The sequence below is a fragment of the Anabas testudineus genome, chromosome 9 (assembly GCF_900324465.2).
Source record: "Anabas testudineus chromosome 9, fAnaTes1.2, whole genome shotgun sequence".
NCBI classification, from domain to species: Eukaryota; Metazoa; Chordata; class Actinopteri; order Anabantiformes; family Anabantidae; genus Anabas; species Anabas testudineus.
In genome coordinates, this window is record NC_046618.1 from 13806163 (window position 1) to 13822394 (window position 16232).

The 16232-nt window shown below is 41.0% G+C and overlaps 1 protein-coding gene across 1 annotated transcript; it reads left to right on the top strand.

Annotated features, from left to right (window-relative positions):
* Positions 1-6764: 6764 nt before the first annotated feature.
* Positions 6765-8714, top strand: LOC113150867 (glial cell line-derived neurotrophic factor). Its single transcript, XM_026343601.1, has 2 exons — positions 6765-7067; positions 7827-8714. The coding sequence occupies exons 1-2, from the start codon at positions 6839-6841 to the stop codon at positions 8390-8392; spliced, it is 795 nt and encodes a 264-aa protein (XP_026199386.1). The 5' UTR covers positions 6765-6838; the 3' UTR covers positions 8393-8714.
* The last annotated feature ends 7518 nt before the right edge of the window (positions 8715-16232 follow it).

Genomic DNA, 16232 nt, shown 5'->3' on the forward strand with positions numbered 1-16232 from the left:
GGAGAGCACGTCTTGACGCAGAGGCAGGGGAGCTGCGCAAGCATCACACCGTATTTGTACTGCGTGTGTATGATTGGGTGTGTGTGTGTGTGTGTGTGTGTGTGTGTGTGTGTGTGTGTGTGTGTGAAGGCTACATGGGGCAAAATATTACCTTCATTGATTAATGTTGAACCAAACAGCTGTTGTACAGTACAGCCTGCTCACACTGGGAGTTTAGTTTCAGCTGGTCAGTTAACTTCAGGGTTATTTTAGCATTTGTTTGTTTGTGTTGCACATAGAATTCCCATGCTAGGAAAATCTGACCTGAAACCAGGAACCAGACTGATGTGTTAAGCCATTTGTCATTCTGCTGGCTCTTCTGAGCTAGACATACTCTACCTGCAAACAAAGCCAGCAGGTAAAATTAACCAAATACTCAAACCATCAATTTAGAGAAAGTCCTTGTTTCTGATTCTAACACACTTTCAGCTGCCGATAGTCTTTCGAAATAAATGAACTACTACAGAGATTACTCAAGTAGTTTTACATGTTCATTGTGGTCACTTCATATTGACTCCATCTGTATAAGTACTGTACAGTAGCACAGATCACAGCGGAGTATTTTCATGGTAAATGGTAACTTGTCAGTATCTGAAAAGACACAGAAGAAAGAACAAACAAAAAGAAACTGTTAAAAATGTTATTTTGGATCCAAATAGTCAGGGATTTATGGTATTTTCAAATCGGAAGCACCAGCTCTTCTGTATTACAGGTTAGTCCTTTTTTATGCTTCCTTGTTCTTTGGTGGTGTCGTCCTTTCAGTTTACCAAAGACCAACAAGAGAAAAGCCTCCATTCCCTCAGACTAATTACATTACTTTATATTAATCTACAATGCATGAGTGGGTTGTGTGAATTTGTTTACTACTTGCGTCTTTCTTGTATTAACCATACAGTCCCTGGGAAATAGAGACAAAGTGAAATCAAATGAAATCAAAAACACAACTTGCATTCTTCCATTGACCAGAGGTTTGAGCCCTGATGTAAGACAAGAAATATAATAGATACATATATAATGATATGTATCTATTATATATAATTAGATAATATATTATATATTATATATTATATATTATCTATACATATATAATGATATAAATATAATTGATCCCCTTTAGGAAATGCTTTGTGGACAGGCTGCCCCCTTGAGGCGCCAAGGTTTTAGGGTTCAGCGTCTTGTCCAGGTAAACTTGTGGCCAGGAATCAGGGGAAACTGGGAATCGAACCACCAACCCTGGAGGTGTGTAGACGACTGCCCTACAAACTGTGCCACTGTCGCCCCTATAATCTTTACTCCTAACACCATATTATTATTGTAACAAGCTTCTCTTACACTTGGGATCTGCCAAACTTTTACGTTAATGTAGACTGGAACTAAACTCTACACGTAGAAAAGGTTTTCAGGGAAACTTGACAAGAATAAAAGATGATGTGCAGCAGCTGAGGACAATGTTGAGGACACTGAGTTGCACGTGAGGAACTCACTGGTTCCATCTCCTGGACAAATACAAGCACACAAGAGAGAACAGGAAGAGGCAACGAGAGACAGCAATAAAAACCCACAAAAGATGCACTGTGCCATCATTTTCCCATAATATTTTCATATAAACAATTAGTTCTTCTATGTCTATTTTACAATTATATTATAGATGCAATTAAATACAATTCTTTTTTATCTAATAACCAATAAGGGAACCAAGAAGGAAATACCTGGCAGCTATTATATTAACCATTTAAGTAAATACTTTTTAATATAATATAATTTCCAACTAAAATTATTTGATACTTTTTATTTCTAATCTACGAAGAGCAAATATACCAGACTAGTGGTTCGGAAAATTGTTTAATTTAATGAGTTTAATAGTAGTGTGTAGTCAAAGGGGTGTGACATGTTTTATTAGATGTTAGGGGAACTAATTGGTTCCGTCTCACCACACCATGAAGATCATTACAAAATATCAAAATGAATTGATTTTAGTCTAGATTTGCATATATGAGCTCCAAATCTCTTGTGATGTCACCTATAAACCTGCAGTTATTTTCAAAGATCAGTTGCATGTTAACATGTTGAAGATATGTGTTATTTTCATCCAGTTTCTAAAAATAATCATACTGGTTCTTTTTCCCCCCAGTGTTAAATGTATTTCTGTATCTTAAAAAGTGGCAGAGACAGTTGCTTTGCAGAAACGATGGCCACTGATGGGTCTGTAGATCATCTTAACATGAAATAAAGAATAAAGTTTAAAGAGTAGATCACTGCTCTCAAGTGTAATTATTGCTGATGTGTTCACAAAGTGTTACATTGACAATTACAGCAATGAACAGTGTCCACTAGTGGCAGCACCTAAGTCCTACATGCAGATGTGTGTGAGGCGTCAGAACATCTGGGTTACAGTAAGTGTTTCCAACCCACTTTCTAATCTGCATAGAAATTACTCAATCTAATGTTCCTCTCCTCAAATGAACATGCATTTAGTGTTTGCACATTCCCCTAACAGACAGCCTTTACTGCCTCTAAAATGTCTACGTCCGGCATTAGCTGCTGATTTCAAAACAACTGGACAAATTACTTTACATTGTTTTATTATTTCTAGGGACTGGTCATGCTAAATGCTAATATCCACATACTTAAGTGAACAGAGACTTCACATAATTGGAAGTGATCAGCTTCTCCTCTTCCTGAGCTTTTGTGGCTAATCATGACCTGTTTTTTTGAAGCCATTCTGTTGTGTGTTTTGGTTCATTATCCTGTACTGTCACCCAACTTCTACAGAGTTTTAGCTGACGTACAGACATTCTCACAGTATGCTGAAGAATTTTTTGATACACTTGGGAATTCATCTCCTCCCCAATCACTGCAAGCTGGCCAGGCGCTGATGCAGCAAAGCAGGCCCGAATCATGATGTTTCCTCCACCATACTTTATGACTGGGATGATGTTTTCATGATCGTGTGCTGTGACCTTTTTATGCCAGATGTAGTGATGCATGTTCTTTCCAAATAGGTCAATCCAAGTTTCATCAGTCCACAAAACATTTTGTCAACACTGGCTCAATTGGCTCTTTGGCAAACTTCAGACGTTCATCAATGTTCTTTTTAATAAGCAACAGCTTCCTTCATAGTGTCCTGCCATAGACACCCTGCTAGTTCAATGATTTACCTACTTTAGATTTATGAACACAGGTGTTAGCCAGTTCCAATAATGCCTTCAAATCTTTGGCTGTCACTCACGGTGTTTCTTTACTTCATTAATTAGAATTAGAGTGTTTGTTGTGCTCTTGTGGTCATTTTGACTGGCTGTCCACTTTTTGGTAGCCACAATCCCAAAGTGTCTCCATTTGTAGAGTGTTTACTTAAGTGTTTCCAAACAAATTTAGGTTGTTGTCGATGAAGACATGAAAGATTCTAATTTTATTGGGTTATTACTTTAGGCACCTCATATTTGTTAATACTCTTGACTTAGATGAAGATCAGATCACATTTTATGACAAATTAATGTAGAAAACAATACAATTTTTAATTTTTGCCGCCTGTTTACTACAAACCACAAGGAATTATAGGGTGATTTTTCTGAGGTGATTTTAATGGTTTCATTATAAGACACTATTTTGAAACAGGTGTAATTATCAGAATAAAATTCAACTCCTGGGGAAACTGTAAGTTAAGAAATGCACAGTTGTAGAAGTCTGGTTCTTGGGGAACTGCAGAGGTTGTAAATAACAAAAGCAAACTTCCAGCCTACTGGCAGCAGTGAGTCTGATGGGAGAGGTGACCAAGAATGGTCTTGATACTGTGTACATCCATCTGTGAGAATAAAACAAGAGTCTACAGCCATGTTAACTGTACAACACCACAGTGTTCTCAGCTTAGTGCTGATACACATCAAGACAATCCAAATGTGCTGATGGAACATCTTAAACATGTTCACAGTCTTGTTTTATTGTGTTAGCATGCAACAAGACAAAAAGCTGATGTTCGTGGGAATGTCAAGAATAGATTCAAATTTGTGAAGGGATCACCAAATAGATTCCCCAGGGCACAGAGAATGCACCAAATGTCATGTTAATCCATCAAATGTTAAAGTAATGATTCTGCTGTCTCCTTCGAACCATGTTCCTCCAGCAAAAACTGTTCTTAAAGTATAAAATTAAACCACTTAAAAATGCATCACTGGTCTCCCCACTCCACCTGTGGGTGGAAAGAGTCAAGACATTCATTTTTCCGATAATTACTATAGTGGCAGTCATGTTCCACATCACACATCCATTCTGGCTGTCATCCCCTCTCTACCGCAGGCCATTCTGGGGCCGCAGTTTCATTTTGGCCATTAATGACAGGTGAAATGTCCCATGCAATTAGCCTGCTGCATATGAGTCAAACTGAGCCCCAAAAAATGGCTGACAGATTCAACAGCAGATCAGACCTCGATTAGCATTAATGCTTTTCAAGAAGACAAATGCACATCTGTTTGGTATATTTGTTTCTTGGCAATGGTGTAATATCATGAGAACGAGCTATTTCCATGAAGCTAAGTGAGCGAGTGAATGGAAAGGGAAGTCTCCTCTGAGTTATTAGCAGACTTCTAAAAAGCGTAATGTCAGAGGGAGACAACTGTTATATGACTTTAGAGCTGCCGCATGTTTGCACGTTCAGATGGCTTTTGCTTGTTCAGCGTAGTGAAGCGATTACAATACAACATGTTTAGCATGTGTGCAACTGCTACCAACACAAACATGATTCATTATGGACGCACCACACTTAAAGGTGACGTGCATGTGTGTTTACACATTCACATATACAAATGCCATTGGGTATACACTGTGCACTTCACATTTCATGAACTGCTTTACCTTAAACTGGACTGTGGAAGTGTTTGCTACAGGAAAAAGCTGTGTGTGCCCTAGAGCAGTTGTACATTTGATCCACAATAAAAAACAATAGCTTACAACATGTCTCAGCATTTGGTTTCCTGGCTATATGAAATCAAATCACACTTTTTATTTTACCTTGTAGCCCTTCTTGATCCTGGGTTCATAGCAGATGGTAAATTTGCAAAAACTGAAACTGTTAAACTGTTTAAAATGACTTAGTACAGTATTTGCTTTGCACATCAGCATACAAGTGAGCTAAACCTTCATCCTCCATCTGCACCCATAAATCAAATGGGGTCATGTGGTAAACATTATCATAGATATACCATTTGTTCTGCTAGCCCTGTAAGCGTTTTAAGACATGGCAGCTGTGTGTGCAGTCGGTTTTACTGTGGCGCAGGCTGAAGAGACTTGAAGAGAAATAAACAACTTTTAACTCTTCTCGGAAGGAAAGCATTTGACACAAAGGTGCATAACCTCCTCAGATCTATTTCACTCATCTTCACTCTGGTTTTAATCGCCGAACATAGCTCTCACCAGTGCATGTTGCTGCCTTGTTGTGTTCCCTAATAAAAAAAAAAGACATATGAATACCAATAGCGAAGAGATGGAGATGGATTTTATCTGTTCAGATTCCTTCACTGGTGACAGATGCTGAGGTGAGACCACAACGTGACAACAGAAGGATTGAATCTGCAGCTTGATTCAAAGTGCAGCTCTGTGTTTCTTATAGACACTCATTATAGCTGGTTTACAGCTTCCCAATGCAGTTTGAAATTGTTTAATTTGCTTCACACCTCCACTCACAGAACAGATGTACATTCAGCTGATCCAAACAGGGTTTGTTGTGTGTCTGCATTGGGCAATTCTACTGAAGTCTTATTAACCGTGCTTGTGAGAGTGCTTCATGACGTGTACAGTGGATTAAAGAAACTCAAAAGGTCCTTACATGGTCTCATCTAAATAAGATTTTCCATTGTTAGATGGTGGAAGTAAGAGATGTTCACAAGAAATTACTGGCAGAAGTTACTAGTTAAGCTGTAATGGATCTCAGCTCAAAGCCCTTGATGTTAAACGTCGTCTGCTCATCAACTATAAATCAGTGTTATTTCAAGCCCACTGTGCTTATGAGTAGCAACACAATCTTTTGAGTGTGTTTTGACTGCCTGATTAGAAACACATTTCCCAGTCCAGTATCAACCAAACTCGAAAGGCAGGACGGGGAAATCTGGTGTGTTGTTAGTGGAAAGTGTGAAATTTCTCTCTCCCTCTCAGCCATCTGAGTCCACAGGCTGAGCCTCTTTCATAACAGAGCTCCTCTGCTCTCACCATCTCTGGACCTCAAATTCAATCATGACCGTGGACTCGTTCCCTCCGTGCAGCCTGCATGGGTGGAGACTGGAATCAGAAGAGGAAGGACGGGCTGTCACACGTCACCACCACTCCCCATCTCTCCTGTTACACCTCTCTCGCTTCTCCGTCGCAGATTGATGCGGAGTGAGGAGGATGAGCAGGAACTCAGCGCCGACGCACCGCGGTCCGTGCGCCCTCAGTGGAAACCCGAGTGAAGGATTGTTCGCTGGAGGTCATTGCGCGTCATCGTGCGTCTTCGTCGGCTCGTGGACAAGTTCAGAGGGAACTCGTAGCTTCGCACTTGGCGCTTCTGTCTCTGGTTTCGTGCGTCTCGGCTTTTGCGCTACGCTGCGCAGCGTGTGCCAGCTGGCGTGTGACCCGCAGCGTGCCGTCGACTTCGCGCAGACAGTAATAGGTTGATCTTCATCATTTCAGCTGCAGGAATCCCCGAGTTAATGAGTGCGCTCCACGTTTTCCTCTCCAATTAAAAAAAAAAACACCTTCAAAATGTTCCTCAACGCGTTTGTCAGATGATGCCAGTCGATTTTCCACCGCGCCATGTCCTTCAGTCGGACTGATGTGGACAATGAAGTTATGGGATAGCCTGACCACTTGTTTGATTCTGCTGAGCGCCGTCGTCGCCAGCCCGCTGCTGAGAAGCCGACACCAAACCAGCTCCACCAGGAGAAGAGTGCGCGCCGCCGAGAGTCCCCTGGAGCTCCCGCCGGTCCAGATCCGCCTGTCTGTCGCTGCCCAGGACATGAACCCAGAGGACTGGGAAGAGACGATGGCTGGAGGAGACAAATGTAAGAGTGTGAAAAGTCCCACAAAAACATCCTTAAACGTTATTTTCACTCATCATTCCTGAGTCTTGTTTTTATTTCTCTATCACTATATTTTCTTACACTTCTCTCATGTTTCTTATTCAGAACTAATACAATATCTAGGATGATACAACTTCTTTAGATTAACATGTTTTAGAGTTCATAAACCACTAAATGAAGCATTTGTAGTGATGTCTTAGATATATTGTTTCATGTTATTGCTCTCTCTACTTTCTTTAGACATTTTTAACAGTGTACAACACCTAAATTATTCATTTTTGACTGAACTACTGATTAATCCAATGATTATTTATTCATTTAATCAAATTAGTATTTCATTTATAAAATGCTATAATGCCAAATGTTATAATGTCATCACTTTCTAAAAACCCCATGTGATGTGAGTACCTGATATAAACAGTTAGTTAAGCAATTAAGATTATTAATTAAGCCAATAAGCTGATTAATTACTGTATCTGGTAAACTACTGTATGTGCCATCATGGTACATACTGGTTGCTGTTTCTTTAATGTAGTCCACTCAAACATACTGTCTGGTGCATAAATAGGAACAGAATCCATCTGTAACTTGGATGAATCTGTTCAGATAGAAGTCTCCTGCAGATATAAATCATACACCATAACTCGTCAACAGCCTGTGTCACGTGATAAACTGAAATAATATGTGTTGTCTGTTATGCTAGGTCCTTGTAAGACTGCTGTTTGTCTCCGTGTGTTTCAGATATCATGGAGAAGCCACTCCCAAACGAGTTTGAAGATGTGGTGGACTTCATAAAAGTGACCATCAGCAGGATACGCCGCTCCTCCTCATCCACCGTGTCCCCATCTACCTCTTCCTCCACCACTTCCTCCCCCTCCACAGAAAACTCGAGCAGCAGGACTCGACACAGAAGGGAGAGGAAGAAGGGGGGGAACCAGCAGAGCGGTAAAGGAGGTAAGGCAAGAGGTAGAGGTGGCGAGACAGGTGCGATGTCGAGAGGCAGCGGACGAGGACAGGGCTGCGTGCTCAAACAAATCCACCTCAACGTGTCTGACCTCGGCCTGGGCTACCGCTCCAGTGAGGAAATGATATTCAGGTACTGTTCAGGACCCTGCAGGAAGTCAGAGACCAACTACGACAAAATCCTTTACAACCTCGCTCACAACAGGAGGCTTCCTCCAAGAGACACGCCCCAGCAGGCCTGCTGTCGGCCCATACAGTTTGACGACGATCTCTCGTTTCTGGACGACAGCCTCGTTTACCACACCGTGAGGAAGCACTCTGCCAGGAAATGTGGTTGTGTGTAGGGAGTGCGAGCCGGTGTCAGGCTTTGTGTAATTTTACATTTCACTCCCACTTTGAAGTATGATGTAGAGTGTTTTTTCTGCAGAATTTCAACATTATGAAGAAACTTTCAGCTATGATGTGTGATGAAATAATGAAAGTAGTGGCATCATTTGATTTTTTGCCCCAAAGCAACGACTCCTAATGGTCTGCTTCTGCTCCGCTCCATCCAGTATCCATGATCTACAGTTTACACCTTACAACACCAACGTGTTCAGTGTGATTTGAAATGTTTTTATTACTGATGTCAGTCTAGACTCTGTCTAGTGTATAGCACATATTTTACATGGGAAAAATATACACATGAAATGTATTTATAAAAGTCTTGAATGTATTAACTTATTGATATTTATTTAGTTTTTGTATTTTAATAAATGTTATTTATTACAGTAAACAGTGTGTGCCAAATGTTGAACTGAAATAAGTTTTCGATTTGCTTGCATTTAAAAGCAGGAAACGACTAGGTGGTTTACATTGCAAAAAATTTTTACACATCTTATGTTAAGATGCCCTGTGGATTCGCCTTGTAAACACCTGCACACATGCAATACAAGCAGCTTTTAAAGGTTTTCCTCACAGGAACATCTTAGTGCTTATAATGTTTTACAGTTGAGTGTCATTTGATCATTCTTTCCTGTTTTCATTTAATTAATCAGTTCTGAATCTCTGTTACCTAACACCCGGAAAAAAGTCTTCAAAACTTGACATCTAGCAAAAATGACCCAGGGGTAGGACTACATCCTGAAACCCAATGGTAGAAAAAAAGGAATCAGTGCATTTAAGTCAACAAGTCAGCAATGGAGCCCTTTAAGAAATAAGAGACAGAAAACGCTAAAGAACAAATAGGAGATGATGTTATCAAGTGACAGGAACACACATCAAACACAGGAGAGAACGGAGCATAGTGTAGAGTACAGTACAGTATCTACAGTAGAAGAATAGAGGAGGAAGGTGAGACAGGCAGAGAGGGGGGGAAATATGTCTTATAAAGGAAACAGCAACAAAGTTAAGAGAAATAAAATGTTGGAAGAATGAAGGAGGACAAAAACAAGAAGACGGCACGATGAGACAAAACCAAATATCCAGTGAAGATGATAAAGGAGAACGCGAGAGCAGAAGACGTTTAACTAATGTGTGGTGGATATCTGAGCCATCCGCTGCTCACATTTCACAGCCGTTGCTCCTGCCTGTACACGGATTCTGTCCTTTCATATCTTTTTTGATAACTTCTCGTTTATCATTATGTCATTTTACAAAGACAGATCACACATAGGCCGTCGGCTTGTTTCCAAAAAAAATGAAAGTCATGTTAACATTTGTGTCTGAATGGTGGCCATGTCACAGTGTCGATATAATACTCTATACAAATCTACAGTTGTTCAATTTGGTACAAAACCTTTTCACAATAATTATATTTCCATAAAAAATAGAGGATAATTCACCTTAAAATACCAAGTTAAATTTTGGTTTGAGTTCACTTGAATTTTGGTCTTCTTGGGAGTGAACTACAGAAAACCTCTCAGCATTTTCCAGAGCCATCACTGCTATAGTACATCTTCTAGTAACCATAGTGTGGTTTGGTGAAATGTTAATAAGGATAAAACGTATTTATGGTGATCTAATCTATTGTCTTACTATGGACCCTGTGTAGAAGATACACACTGTGCCGCTGTGCGGCAACATCAGGAGAAATCCTTAGAGCTGACTGATAGAGGATAGTGTCATTAGTCAGATCAGTCTTCTCCTCTTTTGTTCACAGTGTTAAAGGAGGTAGTAATGAAGGATAATGTTCCACAGGAGTGTAACACAACACAAGTGTTTGCGGTTAAAAGGATGGTTTTCAAAACAGGTGCTAAATACTGGAAGCGTCGACACCCTGATGCTACCGTACAATGAGAACTTCAGAGGGTTTGTGCGCCGAAGTTACAAAATAAGATGTTTTCTTTCTCCCCTGCGTTGGTGTTTAGCCGTGCAGATTTATTTAGATTTATTACATGAGGTTTTCAGGTATATGAGTCAGTACAGCAGAGGGAAACCAAATGGTGCTTGTGGTACACACACACACACACACACACTAACAGTGAACAGTGGCATCTGTTTCCAGAAGCCCGGCTGCTCTGGGAAAGCCACATGTCAGCGTGAGGTTTAGTTCAGTCTAATTCCTTTATTTAAAAAAGGCAATGAAAAAGTAGTGTAAGTTTCCTTTGTCTTTGTTCATGATGGTTTCAAGATTTACATTACATCAAGGTGGTCGCTCCGAGTTTCATCATTCAATTAAAACTACTGAGCGGCTTGTTTACAAGAGGAAGAAACTGAGGAGAAAGCCCTGTCTGCCACTATTGTGTCAAAGCGCGTGAGAAAAGATACAAATGATAACTTAAATGTAATCATGGTCATATCAAACGTGAGTCTTCGTGAAAGATTTGTCCAACCACAAGAAGCTCTTTGTGCCACGGCTCTGGAATCTGTCAGTATGACTCAGGCTACATGATGAATCAAAAGATGGACAACCACAGAAGAAGAGGCATGACAGATGAAAACCATAGAGCGACCACAACGCTGATCCCGTCTCACCCTCACGATGACATCAAAAGAAGCTCAGAGATCTGTTATCTTCTTATATGCACAAAAGTAGTGTTTTAATTTGAAGTTCTCACAACTGTTCAAAGCCTGAAGGTCATAAATGAAACTACCACAGATCTCGCTGCTTTCAAAATAAAAGAAAAAGCTAGAATTTGTGTGATTTATGCAAGAAACAGGCCCCTCGACCTGCACAATGCTCAGTGCTGTAGTTTAGGAAACACTGCTGTGCTGTCATCAGATTGGCTGCGACACAAAGCAGAGGCAGAGAGGATTAACGTGGAGCTGTAACCGCACTGCACTGATCATCATCAACTGGCGCAGCGCCAAACAAGCCGCAGACTCCCTACTCATCACCATTACCACACACACACACACACACACACACATGGATACGCGTTATCAGTCATCACAGCGGTGCTCTGCGGACGAGATTTTTCTACACCAAATCAAGCTCTGGCCAGTGAGAGAGGGGACGAGCACCAGTGACATTCGTAGAGCAGTGTGAGAAAAAAGTCCTGAAAAAAAAAAAAAAAACGAACATTTTGCATGTGGGGTTTTGAACATTTGAGGAAAATGAACAAAAATGATCAAAAAAATAGAAATAATCTGAGCTCAGTAGAAATACATTATGAAAAATCCCTTAATATTCTTAGATACTTGATACCTAACTTGGGTAGGTTAGCTGGGTTTGTTAACTTGACCCACATGACAAAGAAAACTTTTAGTGATACATGAAGAAACGGCAAAGGGTGTAAATGTAACACTAGCACCTGTGTGTTGGTGTGTGAGAAGTGTAGGTTCAGCTTGGTTAATTATTCAGCTGAAACCGGAGAATGTGTGTTACAGTGTTCTGCCTCGCACCTGTGGTTCATCATTGTGTCCGTGTATTCATGCAAAAAAACATATTGAAAACATATAGAAAACAATCTATGTCATGATCTGTTAGTTATTGTCATTGTTGCTTTAATGTTGACGTGCAGCTTCTAACTGGAACCCAACTGTTTTAACTTATAAAAAGAAACACTATAGCAAAAAGGCGGCTTCAAGAATAAAGTAGGGAGCCGACAGACAAATAACGTGTACACAAATCAACACTGCTCCACGGCTCAGTTTAGTTAGTATTGTATATGTCCTGCTGCAGTTAGGTCAAAACCTATGAAATCCCCCCAAGACGGCAATTACAATAAACAACACGAAACATAAACTTTAAACATCTGCGGCAGCCATTATTTATTTGCAAAAGAATTAAAACATCAGCCCTTTAATCAAGTTATTGGCTCCATCCACAGGGGACCTTTGTCACTTAACATAAAAAAACATGTATGTGGGGGTTACGTGTCAACGTGCTGCAGCTGTTCCCTGTGGGGGTCTGAAGGTTATAAGTGTTGTAAAATGTATATTACATACATTGTCAATACATCAGTGGACATTCCTCTCATCGTTTACACATATGGCTCCGAAGCTCCTCTGCTACGCTGAGGTACCGGGTGGAACTGTTCAAATCTCCTTTGTAAACACGGCAGTGTGTGTGTGAGCGTGTGTGTGTGTGTGTGTATGTGTGTGTGTGTGTGTGTGTCTACAACCCCAGGAGGCAAACCAGACCCCGATTCACCATTCATCCTCCCCTCATGAGGAAACAGCAGACCTCCTTTTATCCCTTTCTCTTGTATCTTTCACCACCTCCCACATCTCTACGTACCCTCCCAACCTTCCTCTCCTCTTCATGTGCCCCTGCTTTTTGTCCCTTAGCTTAACCCATTAAAGTTTGCAGCCTTCGGCCTGTTTTCTATTACTTCCTGTGAATAAACGCGGGATGTTCGTGCGTCAAAATCTATGTGTATGTGTTGGGTCTGTTCAGGTCCCTGGTGTTGAAGAGAGGAATCTGTAACTTCCACCGTGAACACCTCAGAGTCTGAGACATCCAATAAACGTGACATTTCTCATTAGTTTAACCATCTGCTTTTCATTAGTGTGATCATTCTGACATTTAAGATGCTCCATGCGCTGCATACAAGTAAGTAATCGTATTAATCTGACATAAGTGCTAACATTAGACACACCAAACAACCAGTGGTTGCTGAGAGCTGCAAAACATTAGGTGGCTAAGGTGAATTCATATGCTATTTAAGATTTATCAGCAACTAAATCCAATTTTCATGAATTTCCTTCTAAACTTTAAACTCTTTATTTGGAAAAGGATGTGCAGGCCTCTGTGGGGGTATGTACAACAAATCATAAATCTGTGGAACATAACTTTGATATTCGGGGAGAAGAATCCTTCCATATTAGACAGGTTGGGTTTAGGATCTAATGAATGGGATGACACTCACACTCACACACACACACACACACACACACGAGTAGGTGCACTGTATTCTTATCTTCTAACATAATCCACATCCATGCTCTAAATGTAATCCAAAATGGAAAGAACGCTGCAGTGTGCCAATAATTGACATACCACTGAACCATGTGTGTATACATAAATCTACCTTCTCGACAGGATGCTAAAACAATACGGGCTCCCCGGCCATGTAAGCAAGCATTCCTCTGTGATAGCTGCAGTACTGCACAAGTGTTGTCTTAGAAAAAAAAGAATCCCAGCATGAAAACAGAAGGTATGGATTGTTTTAAGCATTAATGTCAGCTGCTGTTTGCAAAGTCAACAACAACACTCAAATAGAACATATGTACGTCTGCTAAACAGGATACTACAGAGGAAAGCTAGATATGTGGGCTGGAAACTGAAAAAGAAACCTCTTCAATAATTCAAATTGGCTGTGAATTGGAACGTAAATGCGCTGAAATCGTCTAAATGCATTATGACCGAATACTGTGCTTATTAGGCCTCGATCAAATCCAAACATTAACGTGTAAGATCCCATGAAATACCTACACGTGTATTTACAAGCCTCTGACAGACATCTGGTTTCCCCTTGAGGTGAATGGACCCTGAAATGGATCCTAGTAAGCCAGAAAATGACTCACAGAGTGAACGCAAGGAGCAAACAGTTTGAACCTGTGACTCACAGTTCCTTCATAACCCCGCTGTAACCTTTCATACTTTGGAGTGACCTTTTAACGACCCCTCCGAGTTCCTTAATAACCCCCATCCAGGCATGAGTGAGAGGAGACAGAAGTGATGGAAATTTGATATCTCATGCTCAGTTACCCCGTACCTCGCTCACACACGTCATGCAGCTTTGACAAACCTCCACATGCGAGATGCTTAACAGACATATGATGTACACTCGAACACACCATCAAGCAGTGACTGATGTCTGACTATCGTAGATTTAAAGGCTACTTGATCCAACAAAAAAGTGTGAAGAAGGTGGACAATAACAAGGCTAATGTTAATTTGACCTTTGATTCGTTTAACTTGTGCCATATGGTGAGAAACGCTCCACGCCACTGGGAGGAGAAGAGGTTTCAACAGAGATTAGCAGAACAGGAAATAAAACACTGACCTCTGTAACGTTTCTGCCATGCTTTAACCTTTGAGGTACACACAGCAACAGTAACAGTCTAAAATAAACAGCTCCTCTCCGCACTGGATGGAAAACTGAATCCGTACCACAGACTTAATCTTACTGCATTCTCCAAAAGTCGTTTGACTTAATAGCTCGTAATTTCCACAAAGCAGCAGATACAGTATGCTCTAAGTAAGTGTGTGCTGGAGGAGGATGTCTGAGCAAATGCAGATTCCAGGATCATCAGTTCAAACAACTGTACATAAATGGTGTGGTCAGGAAGAAGATGCACACTGTCCCGCTCAGCTGAGAGGTACACTGGTTTGCATGGTCGGCAATGATCGAGATCATGGTTTTGATGATGGTCTGCCGCTCACACGCAAGTTTTAGATTACGATACATGGACTGAAAAGCTGTCGTCCAAGAAGGAAGCTCCTGCTCTATAACTGTATGAGGACAGTTGTGGTTGTGGGATGGATAATGGAAATGGAACCATGTGTTGGATGTTTACCCTAATCCCCAGAAAACTACGTGAAAGCCAAAGGTTTCCAACTTTATTTGATTTTTTCCTTCATGTGACCGTGGCAGCACAGTGCGACACGCTCTCTGCTCTCTGTGTTGCTTTTAAGGTGGATTCTGTGGATAAATGGTCCTGACACAAAAGCAATAACATTTTAGAAGACGGTTATGTTTAGCTGAATACTGAGTGAGCCGAGATGGAAAAACCTGCTGTGTGCAAACCGGTCACTCATTCGATCTATTATTCAACGAAAGGTAGCCTAATTACAGCACTTCACGCAGAGGCTGAACACACAGGAAACTGTCAACATGCAGCGAAGTCACACAGGAAGCTGCCGCAATGTCAACACAGCAGACAGATACAGGAGGAGATACTTCACGCTGTTTGAGTCTCCTCTGTTTTGTCCGAGTTAAAGCACTGTCAGTGCCGTTCTCCTCTTGCAGTGTGACAGCAAATGTTACTGATTGTTGGATGAATCACTAGCAAAGTTAATAAAAGGAGCCGAGATCATCTCTCACTGCCGTTTGTAATATAGATTTGATTCTGTGCTGAGGTCAAACTCAAGAAAACACCAATGATTATTTTCTTCTACTTGACAAAGTCTCTCCGGAGTCTCACAGGACGGTGATACAACTGTTTTCTAACCACTAACACTCGCCACAGTGATTCAACAGATCGTTATATGTAAAACTCGGCAAAGTGTAGCTCCAATGGGAGCTGAGTTGAACTGAACTGAACTGAACTCGTGAGAACACCCCCCACACACACACACACACCCCAACCCCACCCCGGGAATCTTTGTTTTATCACTATTTGTGATCTGTTGATGAGAAAGTCCAGAAACCAGTTGCAAGTGGCTGTGGGTACACTGAGGTCAACCACTTTTCTATTGTAGCTCCGAGAGTCTGATCGAGTTAAACAACTGAGCAGTGAAAATGGGAAACACTGGGGACCATACGGGATCCGATCTACACGTCTACTCAAGGTCTGCTGGACTTTTTTAAACAGTTTGTGATCTGGCACAATTATTCAATTCCACTGAACAGAAACAATATACTGAATACACAGCCTGCACAAATCAAAGTTTAACAACACTAGACTCGAGATGAAGATACAAGTAAGGAGAAAAGAGATGAACTCGTACGAGCGACAGCCACAGAATGATGCATTGTTATTTCTGTCACTGTTCTTGCAGTTAATCTCTGCGACGTGGGGGACATGTCAACT

What these genes read in the sequence shown, in the direction of transcription:
- LOC113150867 (XM_026343601.1), top strand. Translation starts at nt 6,839, where the DNA reads ATGTGGACAATGAAGTTATGGGATAGCCTGACCACTTGTTTGATTCTG. An exon ending in GATGGCTGGAGGAGACAAAT is followed by an intron (nt 7,068 to 7,826) that starts GTAAGAGTGTGA and finishes CGTGTGTTTCAG; the next exon opens with ATATCATGGAGAAGCCACTC.